This window comes from Drosophila montana, unplaced genomic scaffold, assembly GCF_035044405.1.
Source record: "Drosophila montana isolate Dmon_TW-CO22-7 unplaced genomic scaffold, ASM3504440v1 contig_3123_1, whole genome shotgun sequence".
In the NCBI taxonomy this organism is placed as follows: Eukaryota; Metazoa; Arthropoda; class Insecta; order Diptera; family Drosophilidae; genus Drosophila; species Drosophila montana.
Genome location: NW_026998002.1, coordinates 283,004 through 305,177, shown reverse-complemented (window position 1 = coordinate 305,177; position 22,174 = coordinate 283,004). Strand labels below are relative to the sequence as shown.

The 22,174-nt window shown below is 43.0% G+C and overlaps 8 protein-coding genes across 13 annotated transcripts; 4 read left to right on the top strand and 4 right to left on the bottom strand.

Annotated features, from left to right (window-relative positions):
- Positions 1 to 1,250: 1,250 nt before the first annotated feature.
- On the top strand, positions 1,251 to 4,551 carry LOC135431044 (zinc finger protein Xfin). 2 transcript variants are annotated; one of them, XM_064685949.1, is made up of 3 exons: positions 1,251 to 2,073; positions 2,245 to 3,004; positions 3,317 to 4,551. In XM_064685949.1, the coding sequence occupies exons 1-3, from the start codon at positions 2,059 to 2,061 to the stop codon at positions 4,336 to 4,338; spliced, it is 1,797 nt and encodes a 598-aa protein (XP_064542019.1). In that variant the 5' UTR covers positions 1,251 to 2,058; the 3' UTR covers positions 4,339 to 4,551. The 2 variants fall into 2 exon arrangements, with proteins under 2 accessions (XP_064542019.1, XP_064542020.1); XM_064685950.1 differs by having other exon boundaries at positions 1,253 to 1,409.
- Positions 4,552 to 5,688: 1,137 nt separating this feature from the next.
- On the bottom strand, positions 5,689 to 9,095 carry MICU1 (Mitochondrial calcium uptake 1). 3 transcript variants are annotated; one of them, XM_064685914.1, is made up of 8 exons: positions 8,746 to 9,095; positions 8,514 to 8,685; positions 7,809 to 7,971; positions 7,665 to 7,702; positions 7,490 to 7,604; positions 7,271 to 7,431; positions 6,377 to 6,836; positions 5,689 to 6,312 (listed from the first exon to the last, which is right to left on the bottom strand). In XM_064685914.1, exons 1-8 carry the CDS (start codon positions 9,033 to 9,035, stop codon positions 6,158 to 6,160), a joined length of 1,554 nt encoding a protein of 517 aa, XP_064541984.1. In that variant the 5' UTR covers positions 9,036 to 9,095; the 3' UTR covers positions 5,689 to 6,157. The 3 variants fall into 3 exon arrangements, with proteins under 3 accessions (XP_064541984.1, XP_064541985.1, XP_064541986.1); XM_064685915.1 differs by lacking the exon at positions 7,809 to 7,971 and adding an exon at positions 8,177 to 8,336 and having other exon boundaries at positions 8,746 to 9,089; XM_064685916.1 differs by lacking the exons at positions 8,514 to 8,685; positions 8,746 to 9,095 and adding an exon at positions 8,177 to 8,194.
- Positions 9,096 to 9,158: 63 nt separating this feature from the next.
- LOC135431031 (uncharacterized) lies at positions 9,159 to 9,911 on the top strand. Its single transcript, XM_064685917.1, has 2 exons — positions 9,159 to 9,297; positions 9,360 to 9,911. The coding sequence occupies exons 1-2, from the start codon at positions 9,294 to 9,296 to the stop codon at positions 9,713 to 9,715; spliced, it is 360 nt and encodes a 119-aa protein (XP_064541987.1). The 5' UTR covers positions 9,159 to 9,293; the 3' UTR covers positions 9,716 to 9,911.
- A 523-nt stretch (positions 9,912 to 10,434) lies between these two features.
- Positions 10,435 to 11,502, bottom strand: LOC135431026 (beta-1,3-galactosyltransferase 5-like). Its single transcript, XM_064685911.1, has one exon. The coding sequence runs from the start codon at positions 11,461 to 11,463 to the stop codon at positions 10,435 to 10,437; it is 1,029 nt and encodes a 342-aa protein (XP_064541981.1). The 5' UTR covers positions 11,464 to 11,502.
- Positions 11,503 to 13,709: 2,207 nt separating this feature from the next.
- Positions 13,710 to 15,546, top strand: synr (sayonara). The gene is made up of 5 exons (XM_064685882.1): positions 13,710 to 13,901; positions 13,967 to 14,263; positions 14,380 to 14,780; positions 15,049 to 15,234; positions 15,291 to 15,546. The coding sequence occupies exons 1-5, from the start codon at positions 13,818 to 13,820 to the stop codon at positions 15,475 to 15,477; spliced, it is 1,155 nt and encodes a 384-aa protein (XP_064541952.1). The 5' UTR covers positions 13,710 to 13,817; the 3' UTR covers positions 15,478 to 15,546.
- A 209-nt stretch (positions 15,547 to 15,755) lies between these two features.
- Positions 15,756 to 16,803, bottom strand: mRpL24 (mitochondrial ribosomal protein L24). The gene is made up of 3 exons (XM_064685881.1): positions 16,635 to 16,803; positions 16,369 to 16,522; positions 15,756 to 16,302 (listed from the first exon to the last, which is right to left on the bottom strand). The coding sequence occupies exons 1-3, from the start codon at positions 16,716 to 16,718 to the stop codon at positions 15,797 to 15,799; spliced, it is 744 nt and encodes a 247-aa protein (XP_064541951.1). The 5' UTR covers positions 16,719 to 16,803; the 3' UTR covers positions 15,756 to 15,796.
- Positions 16,804 to 16,868: 65 nt separating this feature from the next.
- Positions 16,869 to 19,502, top strand: betaggt-I (geranylgeranyl transferase type-1 subunit beta). 2 transcript variants are annotated; one of them, XM_064685878.1, is made up of 4 exons: positions 16,869 to 16,990; positions 17,186 to 17,297; positions 17,368 to 17,518; positions 18,228 to 19,502. In XM_064685878.1, exons 2-4 carry the CDS (start codon positions 17,188 to 17,190, stop codon positions 19,134 to 19,136), a joined length of 1,170 nt encoding a protein of 389 aa, XP_064541948.1. In that variant the 5' UTR covers positions 16,869 to 16,990; positions 17,186 to 17,187; the 3' UTR covers positions 19,137 to 19,502. The 2 variants fall into 2 exon arrangements, with proteins under 2 accessions (XP_064541948.1, XP_064541947.1); XM_064685877.1 differs by lacking the exon at positions 16,869 to 16,990 and having other exon boundaries at positions 17,072 to 17,297.
- On the bottom strand, positions 19,381 to 21,304 carry jet (jetlag). Of its 2 annotated transcripts, none has more exons than XM_064685880.1 (2): positions 20,299 to 21,289; positions 19,381 to 19,720 (listed from the first exon to the last, which is right to left on the bottom strand). In XM_064685880.1, the coding sequence occupies exons 1-2, from the start codon at positions 21,066 to 21,068 to the stop codon at positions 19,555 to 19,557; spliced, it is 936 nt and encodes a 311-aa protein (XP_064541950.1). In that variant the 5' UTR covers positions 21,069 to 21,289; the 3' UTR covers positions 19,381 to 19,554. The 2 variants fall into 2 exon arrangements, with proteins under 2 accessions (XP_064541950.1, XP_064541949.1); XM_064685879.1 differs by lacking the exon at positions 19,381 to 19,720 and adding an exon at positions 19,727 to 19,951 and having other exon boundaries at positions 20,299 to 21,304.
- Between the last annotated feature and the right edge of the window lie 870 nt (positions 21,305 to 22,174).

Sequence of the window (22,174 nt, the reverse complement as noted above, 5' to 3'; positions counted from 1 at the left end):
TCATAGATTAATTTTTATGCAGAACACGCCTATTGTAGGGGAACAATTTAATGGAACCTATTTTTATACTCTTGTAAGGGTTATTCTAGTTTTATCATGAAATGTGTAACGCATAGAAGGAGACTTCTCCGACCCCATAAAGAATATATATTCTAAATCAGCATCAATAGCCGACTTGATATACCCATGTCCTTCTGTCTATTTCTATTTCTATAAAAGCTATCGCCTTTGAACTTTGCCTAAGTCAATTGGCAACCGGCCGGATCGGACCACTATATCATAAGCTCCATAGGAGCGATCGGTCGAAGAGTAGGAGATCTTACCTCAATCAATCTCAGCATTGACGAGCTTCACTGTTCTGATATACAAGGGTATTTAATCTTCGGCGGACTGTGCAATACTTGATAGTTAATTTGCGCTCACATGTGTATATAGAATATAAATATATATCGGCTATAGGTTAATTATTCTCAGTAATACTAAACCATCCCATTTCAGGTTAATGTTTATTTTTAGTAATATAAAACTCTGATATAATTACAGCACCGAGCACTGTAGATATGCATATGTATGTATGTGTGTTTGTGTTTATGCATACACGTCCGTCTGGCTCAGTAAAAGTTCGAACAACTGGCCGAGCATTGCTCCCCACTTAGCCAGCGGCAGGCAGGCAGGCACACACTCATGGAGTCTATTTGTGCCGATGCAGAAGCGCACGAGGCGCCCAGGCTGGGGCCGAGTGGGCGTGCGCTGATTTAAAACAAGTTTTATAGCTGCGCTTAAAGTCGATTCGTACTTGGAGTCACGATCGCATCTCGCTCGGTCGTATGGCGAGAGGAGGAGAAAAAGAAAGAATAGCAAACGATGTTGTCGTGTTTGGTACGACGTGCGATCAGCTCAGAATCAACCACCTACGCTAAATACATACAAATGAATGATTGGCATGCCAACCCAAATACATACAACCATTGTAAAAGGGCCCCCTTTTTGTGCCGTTGCTCAACACTGTCAAAAGGCTGACGCAGCCACTACGTACATAATACATACATATGTATGTGCATGTGCGTAGCTTTTTGCTGCCAACGTTGACGCTGACGCCAGCGACCTAACAATAAAACGAATATACAACAACAACAAAACACAACATGGCAAATAATTAAAGTCTGTGGTTGTTGTTGGGCAAAAAAGGAAAAAGAGCGACAAGAAATGGTTGCGCACGGAGCTCACGCTGCTCGGCAGCCACTTCTGCTGTTACTGTTATTGTTGTTGTTCTTGTTCGCATTGTTGTTGGGGCCGCGATTCGCTTCGTTTCGGTCGTGCTTTAATGGAGCTTGCCTCCTTCGCTCCCCCCTATTGTCGGCGTCTGCTTCACTGCTCGCCGTTTGCTGCTCGAAGTAATCTTGAAAATCGTGAGTTGAGTTTTGCGCGACGCTCGCTGGTTTCTTTTTCTCTCACCATGCGCGATCGTTGTTGTTGTTGTTGTGTTGTGTGTGTTTGGGGCCTTGCTTTTGGTTCGCCCTGCGCATTTTCTTTGTTTTTCGTTTTGGGTTTGGTGCTGTGCGCGCCTGAAGAAAAATCAAGTTAACAGCCAACGCACGCAACGGTACAGGGTGTGGGCAGGGACAGGGGCAGCAGCAAAGAGGAGCAGTTTGCCGGGTCGCGAACGCTAGTTTTTGTTGTTTTCAATATGCGCGTACATTAAAAATAAAAAGCCTGCAGCCCGCTTCAACGTTGGCGTCGACGTCGATGCCGTCTTGCCTGTTGCGCCCGCTGTTTTGTTGCTGCTGCTGCTGTGCTGCTCTGCTTGTTGTTGTTGCCTCGCTTCGCTGATTCGGACTGAGCAGCGACTGAGGCAGCGGGCCGACAGAAACTCGACTTTTGGCGTTTGTCGAGGTTGCTGAGCCCGGGCAAGCGAGCTGCGAATCCAGTTTCTTCTTCACTCGGCCTCGGCTAACAACGCGAAACAGCCACGGCAAAAAATCAGCGCCAGTCACAAATTACTTTTCCCTCTTTTTAATTTCTTCTTTTTTTTTGTTGCAAATTGTTCCTCGATTGTTAATGTATTGCGGCAAGGTAAGTTATTATTGTTGTTGATGCTTGCGTAAGGATGTGAATGGCAATTAGCTTAATAAGCATAGCATATGCACAGGCGCAAAGCTCTCTTTACTCTCTCATTTACAGTCTCTCTCTTTTTTAATACTTAGCATGCTCTCTCTTTTCGCTTCCTTTGTTACTCCATTTTAGGGTATGGAGCTTGCGTCCGCTGGCTGCGCTGACTGCTGCAGCGACTGCGTCAGCGCGGCGCCCACTTGCTGCACTGCTACGGGCTGCTGCGATTCTGCCTGCTGCGACGTCAATTGCCAGCTGCTGCCGCCAGATCCCAATAACTATGAATACCACGAGCCGGAAGAGAACTTTGTGTCCATTGACGATGCCAAGATAAAGAGCCTGCTGCTCCAGATTGGACAGCAGCAGCAGCAGGAGCTGCGACGCCAGCAGCAGCAGCAGCTGCGACGCCAGCAGCAACAGCAACAACAGATTATCGAGCTTTTGGACGATGATGAGGCTAGCGTGGAGCAGCCGCCGCCTTTGCTAATTAGTGCAGCGCAAAGCTTAAATCCAGGGAAACGCCTTTGGACAGATAAACAACAAATTACCAAGAAACTGAAGCAGAGACAACATCGAATTGTGGCCAGGATTGAGCTAAGCGACAGTGAATCCGAGAATGAACCGACAGAGCCAGCGCCGAGCAGAAACAGCGAAGAGAATTTGCCTTTGGCTACTGTCAGCTGCGAGCTAGTGGAACCACCGCAGATCATTGAGCTGCCGTCGGACGAGGAGGAGCAGCTCCAGCCGCAGAAACAGTCAACTAAAGCTGCGCCCCGCAAGCGACCACCGAGACCCTATATAAAGAGACGCGGTCGGCACTTTTACCAGTGCCAGGCATGCGGCAAAAAGGTGCAGTCCAATTACAATCTGCGTCGCCACATGATGATCCACACAGGTGAGCCGCAGGTGCAACAAGCGTGTCTTTAACTGAAGGAACCAATCTTCCTTTTGCACTAAATATCCTTAAATGTTCGGTACAGTTCCTATAATTGTATATAGGATTTTTGACTCTTAAAGGAATTCTTGCAGAATGTATTGAATCTTTGTAATCTTTATAGATTAGTTTAAAGCCAGACCTTAAGGACTACTTTCGCCTTAATGTACAATTCAATATCGAAAGATGTCGATATTGTGAGACTAGAAATATTCAGAAATATTCCTTGCCAGCCACCTAATCTGTTATTTTGTATTTTATTTTATCAACCAGGTGAGCGACCCTTTCCCTGTGATTTGTGCGAACGTCGCTTTCGCGAGTTCAGCGACCTCAAGAAGCATCGCCGACGACACATGAACGATCCGCGCTATATATGCATGATCTGTCGCTTGCATCCGCCCATGGAGCAGGACTCTACGCGCTGTGTGGATTGCGAGGGCAAGAATCTGCTCTTGGGTCCGCAGGACTGTGATGATGTGGAGACTGAAAAGGGGCCGGACGAAGAGCCGGATCAAGAGATCGATCAGGAATCGGACCAGGACCAGGAATTTGTCGTGGAGGAGCAGAACGTAAATGAATTTACGTCCTTACCCGTGGCAACCGTAATGGCTTCACGGCCGCCCACGCTGCTGGTAACGCTGGTGCCCGCACCCACGCCAGCCCCACCCCTACCAGTTAGTGCACCTGTAGCCACGCCCACACCCGCCCCGCCGTCACGTCCACCACTGCCGCGCAGCTGCAGCAGCGCCAACTCCTCATCCTCGCTTAGCAACGATGTGGCGCCACGGAGGTTGGCGCGAAATTCGCGCAATCGGCGCTCCTATCCCTGCCCGTTGTGCCAACGTCCGTTTGGCACGCGCCACAATCTCAAGCGCCACTACATGATCCACACCGGCGAGAAGCCATTCAGCTGCAGCAAGTGCCGCAAGCCGTTCCGCGAGTGCTCCACCCTCAAGAAGCATATGGTGACCCATGTGCGCGAACGCTGGTACAAGTGCCTCAGGTGTCCCGCCAAGTATCAGGATTATTTGCACTACACGGAGCACAAGGCGACGCATGGCCAGGACACGCAGCTGGAGACGGACACAAATAATCGCCACAGACAGCGTTCATCTGAGAGCGAGGATGGCGATGGCGACAGCTCTGTGGATGACTGGCTGGAGTGCTGCGAGTGCCAGCTGCGTTTCACCCAACTGGATGCCTATACGGAGCATCTGAAGAAGCACGACCTGGAGCTGTATGGCCTGAGTGTCGACGATCTGGACGATGAGGATCAGGATGTAGATGTGGCCTAATATTGATCAGTTATAGATATACACATTCCATTTGTTAAACTTGTTGCATTCCAAACTTGGCCCTACATTTTCCTTAAGAGCTGAAAAAATTGTACTGAAAAGGAACTTCCCTATGCTGGAATAACTTAATTAAGAATATAAATTATACATATTTGTTATATAAGATGTCTACGCAGAATGCGTAGCTTTAAGGCCCCATGAAATATATTTTTGTACTGCAAAGAAGATTTTATCAAACCCAAAACTACCCGACTATGCTCTATATATATGCTATATGCTCTAGTTGTACATCACGCATAATCAAACTGAAAATGGTGTCCTTTCTGACTTAATATATTGCTGAGAACAGGGGGAGAACACAGGTCAAAGTTTCAATTGTGCAACAGTCGTGTCTTTAAATCAACGAGCTTAAAATTTATCGATCAACTGATCGTAGGCAACATATATTACAACGGTAGTGTTATTTCTAAAGTGATTTTTTTTACTTACTTACCAAAGTCAGCATATTATTTATCTTACCAACAATCAGGTGAGCGACCACTTTTAAAGATCTTCTCAAAAAATGCAAAATCAAAAATTTGGTGGGGGATGTTTCGCGCTCAAATTCATTTCCAAGGATCTATGTATGTATATACATATGCATGTATAAAATCACTTTCTACGTGTTTCCCACTTTTCGCAGAATCCAAGCTTCCTCGTTGGAAAATACACATGCATGTATGTTTTTATATATGTATATGTATGTATGCATGTTTGTATATATATGTATGTATGCATGTTTGTATATATATGTATGTATGCATGTTTGTATATATATGTATGTATGCATGTTTGTTTGTATATATGCGTACAGCCATACATACATACATATGTTCATGCAAACATACATATGTACATACCCACATAAATATATATGTACATGCATACATACATCTGTACATACATGCATATATGTGTACATACATACATACAAATATATGTACATACATATAAATGTACACACAGATATGCAAAAAAAAAACAACAAAAAAGAAACAACAAAAACAAAAAAAACAACAAATAAACCAAAACAAAAAGCACTACACTACTAGCTAAGCATAAAAAACTTCAGAGCCTACTTGAATTCTTGAGAATCGAGGAGTAGAGCACTTGGTAGAAATTCGTTTTATTTAAATTTGCACCACAGCGACAAATAGGCTTGGTCTGCGTTTGATATTAGAAAAAAAACATGCATGCATACATATATACATAAATGCATGCATACACTAACACACACACGACCACCCACACACACATACATACATACACACGCACACAAACACACACACATATATATGACACTTATACGCCTTCGTATAAAATAATTGTATTTTATAAACGTTTTAAGAGCACAATACATGTTTAAGAAATTTGTTTATAATTTACAAGAAAAGTGTTTTGTTAAATCTACATTTGGGATAGTCAAAGCGAAATCTACGGATAATACCTCAAGCAATTATTTGCAGTTCGTCGAGTAGTTTTTAAAAGTTTCTTTAAAAAGTTTGTAGAACTTTTAAAACGTTTTAAGAAACTATCAATAAGTTAATCCATTAAGTTAATAATGGTCTTTAGAAGACAGCCGAGGCTTTACACTGGTTGGATCAAATTCTCAAATAAATTGCGCAGTTGACCAGCCCAAAAGTTCGTTTTAAATTGCGCTAAAGCGTTAAAAGTAAAGTTTAACTAAACATAAATAGGAGCAAGCGTAAGAAAAATGACTAACAAGCGTGCTTTGAGCACTGAACAAACGAGAATCCATTATAACGTGGAAGGCAGCTAACTAGATATCCAAAAGTACGGGCTTTGTTTCTTTGGCACATTTGAAGACCGAACGCATCATTTTGAGAAAGCCCGTATCCTTAGGCTTTTCCAGGCCGCGTTGCACGCGATTTTTCATGACCGAGATGAATTCCTTGTTGCTCAGCTGATTATCGTCTGCGAGGTACAAAAAAGTTTAGAATTCAGTTCTCAATAAACTGAATATAATGGCAAAACATACTGTTCTCATCGAATATGGTAAAGACCACATCCACCACGTGATCGGAGAGGTTGACCATGGCCACAGTTTTGGCCACATGCTGCAGCGTTTGCTGATCAATCGAGGCGCCAGCAATGTGATAGAAAGTCAGCGCCGTGTCCACGTCATTGATGTTGTTCAGGAAGTGAAAGAAGTCGAGATAGTCCTCCTTGGATATGCCCGTGCCATGGTCACGAAAACGACGCTTAACGCGCTTCAGTTTCTTTTGCTTCTTCTTGGGCGGATAGCCGGCATATGCGAGCAGCAGCTCGGCAAAGTCTGCCTCGGTTATATTGCCATCATCATTGGGCTCCTTGCGTTCAAACTCTAGAGAAAGTATTTCGCGTTGCAGCTGCTCCTGAAAGTCCAAGAACTTTTCGATTGTCAGCTTCTCGTCCATGTTGGGCCCAAAGAAGTATGTTATCAGGGCCGAATTTACACCCTGGCAAATGCGGAAAATACTTTTAGTGGAAATCTATACAACAATCAAAGGTATGTTATGTTTGTAACAAATAGAAAAAAGTGTGTGCATTTGCAGGTAGTTTCGATTGGATGCAAAGTATGTGCAATTATTAGTTGAGTAAATGTGTGGGTGAGAGGGGTGTGGTAGCAAAATGAAAGCTTAAAAGCGTTTGTTGTTTTCACATAAAGTACCTTCAAGGACTGTAAGTAGTAGTCAAATAAAGGAAGAGAAGTATGTATATACACAGTTAGACACGCATTTAACGTACACGCGTATTCAAAAGGATTAAAGCCAAAAGACATAGAGAATATACAATACAAAAGATCGTTTAGTATGGCATTCTCAATACTCGCTCGCCCGCTCGCTGCACAGATCTCTTGACGGAGCGCACAGTCCATTCAAACGATAATTACCTTGAATGTGTTCCCTGTATTCGCATGATCCCGATGCCGTGTACCCATGCTGGTCTGCTGGCGCACCAGAGTCGCCACCATTTCAAACTCCTCGCAGTCAACATCCCCATCGCCATTTAAGTCGAACATGCGAAATGCAATCTCGAAGTGGCGACGGGAAACTGTAAGATGCAAAAATACCTTACTATAATAATTGACTTAGTTACATTATTGACTTACTGGAGAGTACGGTGAGCAGAAATATGTAGTCGGAAAAGGTTATGAGTCCATAGGAGCCCAGCTTGTAGAATATGCTGTTCTTTTCCAGTTGCAAGTTTAACTGCTCCCCCACAGACTGTAAGTAAAGAGTTGTAAGAACAAGTGATGCCATTTAAAGCAATTTAAATGTAGTTACCTTGGGATCATAGCGACGATACTGATCCAGACCCAAACCTGTAAAAATCAAATTTCGTTAGGCAGACTGTGTTTAGATGTAATTGGCGAGTAGTTAGTTTGGAGAGCGATGTGGAATTGGGGTCGGAGGTTTTAAGCCACATACCATCGGGTTGTTTCATGCCTGGCGTCATGCTAGTCAAAAAATCGGTTGGTGTCATGTAGACCTCATGGCGATCATCGGCGACCGGCACTTGGATGGTGGCAAAGTAGCGAAATACTTTGTCTGGCGTCGAGAATTGCCTGATGCGATTCTCATACTCAATGATCTAAGCAATAAGCGTTTAGGAAGATTACAATTACTTTTGTTTGTTTGGTTCTAGCTAAGTGCGATCAAAACGCAGGCAGTGCAGAAGAAGATTGGAAATGGAACAGAAATTGAAAAACTAAGCGCTGACGCCAACATAAAACTAGGACGCAGTTATGAGCAGTTCGTGTTAGTATTTAGTCTAGATAAGCCTATAACTCAATTACCATCTGGTTGTTTAATGCCCGGATAGATAGAGCGCAAAAAGTCCTCGGGTGTCATGCATACAACTGTCTGTGTGGCATCCTGTAGACGCACCGTGGCAAAGTAGCGAAAGATTTTATCTGGCGTTGAGAATTGCCTGATACGATTCTCATACTCGATTATCTAAGATGTTTTGTATATTGATGTTGTGATGTGTGTAATGGCAACAGAAAATGTGACGGGCAACATAAAGAGAAACGAAAGTCATAAGAAAACTTAAGTAAATAGGTAAATATTTATATGTACAGCATTGTAGAGTCACAAAAGTTTTTCAGTGGCATCGATTTATGTTTCGCGTACCTTGCGCTCGCGGAAACCAACTTTTTCCTTAATCTTTTTACTATCATGCGGATTCAGGCGTGCCTCATCGTCGTCCGACTCATCGGAGCTGCTGTCGCCATTTACTCCGGCCGCATCGGATGGACGCTGACCAGCATCCGCGTCCACTTTGGGAATGAGCAAGCGTTTCACTCTAAAAATAGATGCATTTTACATATCGATTGATTTTTGTTGGTTAGACCAAGCTACTCACTTGCCCCAGTCCAGCACCGAGATGACAAACAAACTGAGCACCAAAAAGTGAAAATATTTGGTAACCTGGGGAGTTTTCTCCTCGCCGTGACCAAAACGCTTGTGACCGCGCGTCTGCTGCACTTGGATCTGGGACGCAGCACCATCTGCTTTTATTGCCAAAATCGGTTGGTATTTGTTGTTTTTGACCAAGGATGAAATTGTGCGACAATACTGTAGCGTAGGCACTGCTGGACGCTTTGCTAGCACCGCCAGCGCCTGCCGCGTTACCAGAAAGCGCAGAACAGACATTTTTCCAATGTTCTTATTCTAGTTTATTGCGTTTTTGCACTTTTACTTTATGCGGATATTCGCATTCGTTCGAGAACTAGTTAATTGTAAATGAATCAAACCAGTTCAATTTGAGCAATAAAATTCGAACGCTAAACAACACTGAACTTAAACACAGCTGATGCCACAATGCGTCTATTGTTTGGAAAACAGCGAACTGGGTAAAATGTTTGCTAAGCAAACATTGTCTTCCCATAGTTATTTAAATTATTCTAAGCAATGGGTAATTTGATCTAAAATCTAGTTGAGTTTTGCTGCGATATTTATGTGTGTATATTTAAATAGGAGAGCAGCAACAGATTGAGCTGCAAGGCCAGCATCAACAGGAATTGCGCTGTGAGCAGCAACAGAGTGTCAAGCTTGTGGACACAGAGGAGGCGAGTGCAGAAGAGCCGCCGCTGATGGTTATTAGCGCAGTGTATAGCTTGAAGCCAGCGAAACGGCCATTGACGATAAAACAACTAATTGCTAAGAAACTGAAGGAAAGGCACTATCGAGTTATAGCTAGGATTGAGATAAGCGACAGTGAATCCGAGAATGGAGAGGAGGAGGCACCCATCGACAACATTGATAAGAATTTGCCTTTGGCTACTTCTGGGTGCGACCTGAGGAAATCAGACCAGATCATTGAACTGCCGTGAGTTCAAGTTCAAGTAGCGCTATCAGTAGAAATAATCAATAAAAATCAATAATCAATAGCTAAAGTAAATGTACAAAATATTCCCCATATATACGACGTCTATTTCCTAAAAATAGCAATAATCCCAGATCACCTTCCAACTTGTACACTGTTATTAAAGCGTATGGTAATAAGGAAAAAATATATGTTGAAAAATATTTGTCCGCATTTCGCATGCAGTTTCTGAACTACGCTGCCATATCGAAGCGATATGGCAACAGTATGGCAGCACAGTTGGTAAGACAACAATATGGCAACACAGTTTTCACAAACTACATGCAAAAAGAAGGCAGCAACTTTTTTTTTTTAAATTATACGTTATTTATTACAAATATTGCTTTAATGGGTATAACCAATGTTTTCATTTTTTAAACTACAGAATATTATTTAATATTTAAACGCTTAAATATATGTCAATTTAGATTTTGTAAATAAAAAAAATTCCTTAAGAGGCAGTTCAACAAATTTTAATTTTTTCTTGGGCCTGAGATATATTTCTTTTTTGTCTCAGTATTAGAGAACTTACATGGCCAGTTGAATAATGTCTGCCACACGCTATCAGTCGTCGGTAATTTGTACACTTCAGTTCAGTTTACTTTCCAAATAATGATGGAACGGTGCCGCAGCTCCAACCGGAGCTTTGCTTTTAGCCTTTTACCTAACATTTATAACAATATGTAGTCAGTAACTTGTATTATCAATGTCATACAGTTGCCAAAGGCCATTAATTTGCTGCGCTGACATTTCGTGCCAGGACACTAAAAACTTTAACTGATCCGATTCAGTGCCTCTGCTGAGCAGGAAGTTAAGTTCTTCTGGGCTCAACACATACGGCGTCAGGTCTGTTATGGTAATATTGCTGCGCTTGGACAGCAAGCCGGTAACGAACACATCATCCAGTTTAAAAAAGCTGGAGCGTTGGGCGGCCAAGTAGAGCCGCCTGACGACATCCGAGGAATAGAAAACTGCAAAGCCTGGACAGAAGGGCGGGTAGTAACGACCGGAGTATTCCCAGAAGCTTACGCGCCATTTGGAGGAATAGGAACGGATCACACGGTCTCTGTTCCTAATGGCACATAGCAGCAGGTTCTCCGATGGAGTCTGTTCTAAAATTGAGTCTGTTGGGAATGGAGATCTTAAATGCTCCAGCAGCTGCGGCGTATTGAGGTAAATGTCATCATCCACTTTGACCAGCAGCTGGGCCTGTTCGCAGCGCGTATGGAACCATTTGAGAGCCATCACATGCTTGTAGGTCAGGTTAAAGTATCCATCCAGAAAGTTGCCCTGCAACAAGTCGCCATGACGTGTGTGCTCCGCCAGCAGCATTGATTGCATCGCATCATCTCCGACGGCGCCGATCAGAAAGAAGAGGCGCAGCGGAGAACTGGTTGATATAACGGACGGGCTGCCCCATGTCCGACGTATCACGGACCGTTTGTCAATGTTGAGCGGCGCCGAGTGGACCATGATGAGCGCCCGGGTGTGAGGCTTGCAGGGCGGCTGCTTAATGACATAATCAAAATCGTGTAAATCGATCAACTGCTGCGGGTTTTCACTGTACGCAGCGGAAAGCTCCACTGTGGTTAGCTGCTGTGGCACAATGCGAGGACTATCCGGCATGAACAGGTATATCAACAGGCAAAATATTGCCCATAGAAATAATGAAATGTTCGAACTGGCTGCCAATAGCTGTTTAATTTTCCGGTACATGTGGAGAAAATTCGCTGGAGTTTTTTATTGTCCGGTGATCTGAACGTTATATATGTTAAATGATAACTGCCAGAAATTTTGGTTGAATCCCCGGCTTATCTGTCCAGTTCTCATATGCTTCAGATAACATAAACTCATTTTTATATTTGATAAGAGCTGATAAGATGAGGTACATATGTCAGAATTCCAAAATATTGCTCAAAATTAATGTAAGCTACAAATACTTGTTGCTACTTGGGTTAATGTAATTCGTTTTATTTGTGAATATAAAAAGGTGTTGATATAATTAAGCAGATAAGCATTAAATTTGTATTTCGTTTCTATTGGTTAATTTTTATTTTTTTGTTGCGAGCAAACGTCAGAGATCTGTAATTTACACAATAATATTTGTTATATATTAAAGTTTATTTTTATTAATATTTTTTTCCAATTTTTAACTTATTTTTTTAAATAATTGGAATTTAACCAAGTCTGCAAGTATCCATATGTTTTAATTCAATTTAATTTTTATTAATTTTTTTTTAAATTTTTTCACTTCTTTTTTCAAATAAATAAAGCCCATGAATTTAATCAACTCTGCAAGTTTTAATATGTTTTATATATTAAATTTTATTTGTATTAATTTTTTTTTAATTTTTTAACTTCTTTTTTCAAATAATTAATATGTTATATAAAACATTTATTTTTATTAACTTTTTGTCAATTTTTTAACTTCTTTTTTTTTTAAATTAGTATCTATTTTGTTTCCACAATCACGCACAGTAAAAAATTCAAATTATGCAATCAGTTATATTCAACCACTTACCAAAAAGACAATTAAATATATTGTTATCATTTTAGAACAAAAAAAAGTGATTAGACTCCACAGTATATAAATTCGGGCCGCACAACGTAGGCCTTGGAGCACATGTGCTGTCTTCAGGGATTTGCCAAATGGCCTTGTCGCAGCTCAATCAAGCAATTACCTGCGAACGACAGGTGGTTTTAATGAGCCCCATCAATATGCTGAAAAGAATTACCTATTTCCAGCGCCCAGCCAAATTATTGGCGAAGCAGGTCACAACTAAACAAACAGACATCTGGTTTAATTAAATATGAATCGCTGAAAATGTTTTTAGGTTCAAATACCTTGAACCCTCCACGGAATAAACAAGTGCTCTTCAATATTTTATTACGTTCGAGTGTTTAAGAAACATTTCACTAGGCAAATGTGGAATTATTCCGATCGGGAAATTTAAAAAACGGATGGAAACTTGCTTCTTGGCAAAAGTTGTTGTAATTAAATTTTAACAGTAATTCCATTCTGTGGAATTATTTCTTGCCTCTTTGCAAAAGTTGTTGTAATTCAATTTTAACAGTAATTCCATTCTGTGAAATTATTTCGATCGTGGAATTGAAAACACGGATGGAAACTTGCTTCTGGCAAAAGTTGTTGTAATTAAATTTTAATAGTAATTCCATTGCGTGGAATTATTCCAATCGTGAAATTGGAAACACAGATGGAAACTTGCTTCTTGGCATTAAATTTTAACAGTAATTCCAATCTGTGGAATTATTTCGATTGTGGAATTACAAAAATTGTTGTAATGACATGTTTGAGGTGCATAAAACTGGTTTATTTATCCATTAAATATGAATATTAAAATAATGAATACGTATTTATACGAAAACCTAAGTGAGCCATATCATGCACGCGGGCTTTGAGCGCTACTTCAGGGTGTTTACTAGTCAATAAACTTACCATTCATTTATCAAAATCAAGATGCTTATCCTGTTGATAGATTATGCCATGACCATGCTGTTGCAGCATAATTCCGAATAAATGGGTGCCCAATAAATTTGGTGGCCAGCTTAAAAAGCAGCTGTCATAAATTGGGTTTTGTTATTGTTATTCCTTGTTGTTGTTTACTATATAAACAGCTGAGTATGTGCGCCAATTTACAATAACAACACGCCGGACAGACATGCACGGACAACAAAAAGCAAATACAAGCTGTTGACTCCGCCTCCTTCTCCTCCTCCTGCTCCTTCTCCTCCTGCTCCTTCTCCTGGGGCCTGCTGCCCACTAATAAGCATTAATGGTCAAATGAGTATAGGAACGATTGGGTGCCTGCATGGGCGGGTTTCTGCCCGGGGGGGTGGCATTTTTTGTCCACGCAAAAATGTTGTTGTTTCCCTCCATAAGTGGAGCAGGCGAAACGGACGGACAATGGCGCGCATTCGGCATGTGGCAGGCGAGCGTTACGGACGTAAATATACTTATAACACATTGTTTAGGCGTTCCGTCAAATTTCGACGTCGAGTATATGAAATTGCAAGGTCTGACGAGAATGTCATCATTGTTGTTGGGCTGAATGATGGGCTGCGGTTCGTCCCTGGAGACACCGACAAGTGCTGCCGCGCAGCGTCTACAAGAAAATGGCGGCCCCAACCTAACGGTAATTTTCCAATCAATAGACCTCGATAGCCGAGTCAATTGCTTCTTTTTTTTTTATGTTTCCAGCATGTAACGCAGCAATATGTGCGTCTGGACGAGCAGATCAGCAAATTGGAGGGCAGTTGCCCGGGTCCGCGCATGGCCACCGTCGAGGCATGGATTGAGCATGTGCAGGCCAGGCGCGACGCCATGCTGGGTCTCGAAGGCATGGAGCACACGGCACGCCCAACAACGGAAACGGAAACAAATGCAGAGGGCGAACCGGAGGCGCCACAATTAAACAGCTACCCCTTGACGTTGGGGAGTGGGGAGCGCGCGGGCAACGAAATTGTGGCCAATACGCCCACCAAGGACTTGGCTCAGGTGAGTAGCAGCCGACAATTAGACGCTTGGCACCATGCTTGAGGCCCTAATTTGTGCTTGCCATTGGAATTATAATGGCTGTGACCTCGTTCTATAATTACCCGTACGACCCTTAGCTGGCGCATAATCTAGGCGTCATTGCTGATCCACGCAAGGCTTCCATGCACGAGGACTTTTTTGCCAACCTGAGCGAATCGGCGCTCTACTTACTAAGCATACGTTATTATGGCGAACTCCTGGAGCACACCAAGCAACGCCTCAAGACACTGGCCGCCAGCTATGCGGAGCTGAATGAGCTCTATGTGAATCAGGATGGCATTATTGCTTACATCAGCGGCGGCACCTATATGACGCGCCTGGAGGAGAGCATAGACGAGCAGCTGGAGGTGGCGCGCGATACCCGGGACAAGCTGGGCAGCGCCCTGGAGCAGTGGCGCATCTGTGGGCTACTACTACGGGCCGCGGCCAACTCCTCCACGCAGGCCCTAAAGCAGTGGCGGCATCTGAACAGGCACATGTGAGTAAGTCCGCAAAGGACAAACCATTCATTTTCCATTTCGCATTATTATTATTTGCTTTTGACTCTATTTTAATTAAAATGTAATTTTCTTAAATTCAGTTAACATTTCAATTCCATTTGTTCCGATAACTTCGATGAACATTCAACAAGTTCGATTAACGATAGGCGGGCAGCCATTTTGATTTTGTTATTACTCCAAAGCGGAAATGGCACAAATGTTAATTTAGCATAGATTTTCTTTTAATTAAGAGAATGTATTTTTCAGCGATCCCAAGCAAAAGCTGCAAGCAGCTTTGGACTGTCGCAGTCTGTTGCATGCATCGCTGACGTCCCTGGAGGCCGCGCAATTGGCACTGCCGCATGTGGAGCTCAAGTACATGAGTCATCGCCAGGTGTTGGCGGTTAATCATTGCAATACCTATTTAATTACAGACATAGCCAATGCAGCGCGGTAAGTTCCCTGAGCCGATTTTTCTCAATTTCCCATTTATACCATTTCCCCGACAGTTATGAGCACACGAGCCGCGTCTTCAGCAGCTATGAATCGAATATTTCCAAGACATGTACCTGGCTCTATGATACATTTAATAAAACACTGCGCGGCGACCTTGACAAGGCGGAGGAGACGGTGCGACGCTTGGCCCGAACACTGCGCGAGCATCGCGAGGAGATTTTTAGTGCGGCACGCAAATGAACAAATTTTAAAAGACCATCTATTTTTCTAGCTTTAAAAATTTACAAAATATTTTTTTTTTAATATTGCTTACACTAAACTTTGTTTAAAAATAAAAAGTTTTGAAACTTGATCAAAATCGATATGTTAACGGAAATTTGATTTTCAGAATTACGCGCCGATTAAATCGATAACATTTATTTGAATTATTTCTCCAATCGTAGACGGTTTCAAAGCAACAGAATTAATCGCGCTGTTATTAACACAATGTTAAACTAACAGCAAATTAAATGCACACATTTCATATTATTGTAAATTTTATTGAACAAACAAGGTATGTCTAGTACCAGTAGCTCTTGGCCGGGATGCGGTCCTCCTTTATGTCCATTTCCTCCATGATATCCATTTCGAATGTGGATAACTTTGGCTGAAAGGTAATCTCGCTCACAACGGCAGCTGGTGTATCCTTTTCGCGCTCAATGTAGGCTTTGGGTGTTTTGTAGTCATGCGTTTGGTTATTTGTCTCCGGAATGGGTATGATGCGGCCCGAACGCATCGAGACGCGTACCTTCTCACCCTCCTCCGTGAAGCGCCACTCAAACTCGGTGCCCTGCAGATCGGATGGATCCACTAGGCGTATGTCTTTGGTAACATTAAGGGGCGACTCGGACTTTATGATTATGCCGGGGAATTCCTTCTCAGCTCCCACGCGCCTATAATGCCAATTGATGCCCTCCACAATAACCCAATTTCGTTCGGGTATTACCTGAGTGACAATGCCCTGCTTACCCTTATCCTTGCCGACAAGCACTTCAATACGATCGCCGCGGAAGAAGCTCCAATCCTCTGCACACACACGCACACAAATGTATGAATAATGGGGCAGCATCCACAAGATACTATTTCACTTACCAACTGGCTCCATAAAAACTTTTCGTCGCATCGTGCCCGGCATATTCTGTTGCCGGAATTGGCCTGTCCATGACCGATTTGTGGTATAGCGATAACGCTTTCGTTCAACCGTACTTGGTAGATAATTTTTTTCGCGTGGTGTTTGCCAATATACCTGAGAAGATTTAAACATTAATACGGGAATTAAAACATGCACTTGCCACCGAAGCTTCAGCTGTTACGTGAGCTGCCAAATGTTGTTGATTAAAGAAAAACATTTTACTTGCCTGCTTTTTACTGCGCTCTATATATTCCTTGGGCAGATTTGAAAAGTTTTTTAATTTACTAGCTAAATATTGTGTTATACGCATGTTTCTTTTATTTATAATTGCAATTTATTTACACAGAAAAATAACTAAGCAATGCGGATCAAAACAGATGTTTGGCCATTGACAGTCACAGTGACTCGGCGACATTGGAGATGGGTGTGACAATAACAAACTATCGTTGCATAATTTTATTATTCAGAGAAGTTATCGATATTCCGCGTCCATAAAATACGCAAAGAAGCATCGGCACTGGGATTTTTCTTGTGCTATTTACCTGAGAGCGATGCAAAAAACCGGCTTATAATAAAAATAAGGTAATGCTAGGCTATTTAAATGCATACACGTGCCAGTGCACAGTCATTACCCAGCGCACCGTTGCGCGGACACCAACTCTTAATGAAAAGACGACGACGCTTAGTCATAACCAACACACTCAGACAAACACTGATAAAGATAAACAATAGCAAGAGGGAAACAAAATAAATATAAAATGTCCTACCATGTTGTAGATATGACGGATCCCTCCGAGCTAGAGCCCGTGCTGCACTCCAAGCATGCAAAGAATCTGCTGCGCTTTCTGCACTTGTTGCCTGCGCGAATGTCCTCGCACGACAACACCAGGTAAGGACCTTCAATATTTGTTTACTTAGCTAATACAATTACTTATACTGGCTTTTAATTTTTGAAACAGGAGCACTATTGTGTTTTTTGCCGTCTGTGGCCTCGATGTGCTCAACTCGCTGCACTTGATATCCCCACAGTTGCGCAAGGATATCATCGACTGGACCTACGGCGGCCTTGTGGTGCCACGCGAAAACGAAAAGCGACGCGGTGGATTCATGGTGAGCATAAATACTTGTCAGTCAGTCAGTCAGTCAGATACGATTGATAAACAAACTAGCCAGGCAATGCCAAATAAACACAAACGTCTCTGTCTCTGCCTTTATCTATTTACGTGGCGCTGCAGCAGCCACTGCGACAAACGCTCCGTTTCCCATCTCAAATGCTGATGTTATAAATTACACAGATATAAATAACAACAACAATTGCCAAGTAAGCTGCACAAGTTTCTTAGTAGTTGTAGCTTTTGTAAATCAGTTAGAATTCTGAGAATTCAACTAGTGTTTATTATTAGTCGATGTAGATTTTGCTTATTGTCCAATCCGGATCCGAGGCGGATTTGAGTTGTGGTTAAAGAAATTCCTTCTATTATTACAACCTTTAGCACACTTAATTAAATCCTTCTTAACCAGCTTTTTTGACTACAGGGTATAAAATGAATTTCCATTTACCAATTCATGCTCGCAAAAATGAAAACCGGGAACTGGTCTGTTTGGTTTTACATTGTTCGCTGTTTCTATAATTACATGGTCATGCTTTGGCCCAGCAGCATCTCATGGGCTGGAAGCGGGGCAGGCTGAAACGTAACCCTTATCACATTTTTATCACGTCAAGTGCTTTTATCAGCGCAACATGCATAACCACTTTTAGTGTGCGCTACAAGCACATATATATTGACAATAACAATTAATTGTGGGCTATCTTTTACAGGGCTGCCGCGCCATGTTACCGAAAACGGAGGACGCTGAGCTGCTGGAGTGCATGCGCCAGTATCAATGGGGTCATCTTGCCATGACATATACCAGCATCGCAGTGTTGGTGACACTGGGCGATGATCTGTCGCGATTGAATCGACAGAGCATCGTGGAGGGCGTGGCGGCGGTACAGCATGCGGATGGCAGCTTCAGTGCCTCCATCGATGGCAGCGAGAATGATATGCGCTTTGTGTACTGTGCAGCCACCATTTGCCACATGCTCGACTGCTGGGACGGAGTGAACAAGGAGGCCATGTTTCAGTTTATAATGCGCAGCCTACGCTACGACTACGGCTTCAGTCAGGAGCTGGAGGGCGAATCGCACGGCGGCACCACATTTTGTGCGCTGGCCGCACTGGAGCTGAGCGGACAGCTGCATCGCCTGGACGAGACGACGGTGGAGCGCATTAAGCGATGGCTTGTCTTTCGGCAAATGGATGGCTTTCAGGGGCGACCCAACAAGCCGGTGGATACGTGTTATTCCTTTTGGATTGGCGCCGCGTTGCGCATTTTAAACGGCTTTGAGCTGACCGACTATGCTCAGAATCGTGAATACATACTGAGCACACAGGATGAACTAATTGGCGGCTTTGCCAAATGGCCAAAGTCCACGCCAGATCCTTTCCACACGTACCTGGGCCTATGCGGTCTTGCCTTCATCGGTGAGCCGGGCTTGAACGCTGTCATGCCCAGCCTGAACATCTCCATGGCCGCCTATGTGCATCTCAATCAACTGCACGAACGCTGGCGAGCCAACAGCAGCGGCCTTACCCATGACCTTACCCAGTTAAAGCTGTCCGTGGGCAGCAACGCGGAAGCGGCCACAAAGACTACCTCGAGCTCGTCTCTGATATCAGCACAATGATGGGAACTGCACACAATTTGTATTTGTACGCTTATTGGTGGCTATTTTTTGAAAACGCTTTTTAAATCTGGTATTTAAGTAAAAAGTTGGAAACATAAGCTGGATTTTAACGTGTATAAGCAGATTGACCGGTAACGCAAACTTGTACCTTTAACAACAAGCAGCTTGTTTTTATGGCATCAGCAACTTTAACTAATGATTTTCAATATTTAAATACAATTCTGCTTGTTACACCAATTAAGGATCATTCTTTCTTTTCAGCCAGAAAATACTAGTTTCTATATTGTACTTGTATAGCTTAAATTAATTTTAACAACTGTAAGCTTAAGCTAAACAATTGTATTAAACTACGTCCATATTTACAAAGATGTCACTCGCTTGACGATAGCCTCAACAGCCTCTGAGTTATTTAGTTATCTCATACCTGCAGGTACAAGCGATGCTGCAGCGCGGGCAGATTGTAGCCCATGCTCGGCCGATCGATGTGCATGCGTCCGCGCAGGGGCGCCAGCACGCGTTCGGTGACCAATGGACAACGCTGCACCATCAAGGACTGCAGCTGTGGGCAGCTCTTGGTCAGTGCACTGCAGTCGACAGGAGGAGAGAGAGAGAGAGAAAGAGTGGCATGGAACTAGTAAACAAGAAAATCACTGGGATAGAAATCGTTTAAGTTGTAGGCATTGTGCGCATCCTGGCGTGGACGTGGTCGATCAATGTGCACCCGCTGACGCAAAGGCGCCAACGATCGCTCCGTGATACGATGGCAGCGTTGGATTCGGAGCGATTGCAAACGTTTGCAGTGCACGCTGAGTGCGCTGAAAGAGATGCAAATGCAGAGTATTGTGTGCAGTTGAGTCGCAGCCAAGAGACGCCACACACAAGACACACAAACACCAGTGTTGCCAACTGAATCGAATGTTAAAAAGGCCGTTAAACACAGCCCAGAGATTTAAAAATGTTATGCAATAAAACAAGCACATACTGTTCTTAAGTGTTTGAATACGTTAATATAGCTAATTAAAGTAGCTAACTCAGTGCAAAATGCCAATTATGTCCAGCTGACGGCTTTTGAAAATCGTCACATAGCTAGAAAATAGCTGAATTGGCAACACTGACACACACGCATGCACTAATTCATAGCCAATGAAAAAACGGTACTTACTGGACACCATAGTCGGAGATGGCGGCACAGCCAATCAGATTAATGTGCTCCAGCTCGCGACAGAAGTTGCCAATCTGTATGAGCACCTGATCCGTAACGCTGGGCGTGTTGGCCAGCGACAGGACGGTCAGTTTGTTGAGCTTGCGAAAGAAGATTATCAGACAACGTTCGCCAATGGCGCCGCAATTTGAGATATCAAATTCCACCAGTTTGCTCTGATGCAGCGTCAGAGCGTCGACAGCACCTGTGGTCAGCCACTGACATTTGGAGAGCTTTAAGATGCGCAGCTCCTTGCACTGGACAATGATGGGCTGCAGGGACAGTGCCGTTATGTTGACGCATTCGTTCAGGTTGACGGCGAACAGTCGCTGTTTGTTGTTCGCCAGCAGCGGCAGAAGCAGCTCATCTGTTAGCCATTTGCACCTGGCCAAATGCAGTTGTTCCAAGCGACGACAGCAGCGCGCCAGGACCTTAAAACCCAGCTCAATATTGCATGTATTGTTGCCCGACAAATGCAACTCCTGGTGCTTTTCCAATGCTGCCTCCGCCAAGCGCAATGCTGTGCGCGAACAACTTCGCAAATTGAAGAGGTCCTTGACTGACAGGTAGATGCACATTTTTGGTATGAGCACATCATCCCAGCTAATGTCAAATAATGTAAGCTCTCCATCGTTTGGCCTTAGCATTGGCATTGGGCTAGGCGTTCGCGTTCGGATGCTACTGCCCATGGCAGCCAAATGAGTCTCCTCCTCGATGTGAAGCGTGCACATTTTGTGTTCGATTACGTGATAGCAATCTTGCCAATGGCCTGATTAACAATTCTACGCAACAACCACCAAGCAGTCAATGAATGTTGTTTACATGCAAACAGCTGATTCCGCAGCCGCCACAAGAGCAATGGCAATTGGAAGATTACGCAGCTGCAGCGACAGAAACCTTGAATATTGTTCAGTGACGTCACACGCAACACAAAGGAACGACTAGTAAAAATATCGATATATTTCCATGAATGAACAAAAAAAACGAAACATCGTCAAAAGAAATATTGAATACGTTAATTTTGCAACTGCCAAACAAAGAAATAGATTATTATATCAAATGCAAACAATGCTTGCATATTTGTTGTCAACTTTTCAATTAGTTATTTTTCATATTTCAGCGACACTTTTCTTATTAATATTATTATAATTATTATTTATTTTTTACACTTGTGTGGTGCCACATATTTGTATTTGCGTTTAATGTTTTAATAATGTCTATTTAAGACCTGGGGAGCTCAGTCCAATTAAATAACTGAGCAGCATGAATATTTTCTTGAATGCATTTGCACGGCTTTACAACGAGAACTAAAGAGTGAGAGCACAATACCGCAAACCCATGCATTACGTATACGCAGTGGTTACATTGACGAAGACATAAAATGCGAGCGCACTTTCTACGATGCCAGCTTCGTTATTTTGTTTATGGGAAAAAAACACATATTAAAGAAAAGTTTTGACGCGTCGGCAAATTTAGAATGCGTATTGCAATCATATAACATAACTATCAAAATGTCAAACTTTGCCGCCAACCGTTTTTATATATTTCATGGAAGTCTACGGTCCTTCGCTTGTCGAGAGCTTTCTGTGAAGTTAATTTTTAATGAATACTATACTCCATTACATTTGGAAGTTACGTTTGACAGGTGGTCAACTATTACAATAAACTTTTTCTGCGATAAAACTTCAAGACGCCAAATTTGTAGCAAAGTTAGTTAAGTGGATTTTTAAACAAAATGAACAGGTGGTCAAAACAGTTCGTAAACGACTCGCGGTCAATAAACAACATGAACGAAGTACCTGCATATGCCATACAAGCTCGGCGCAAATATATTGAC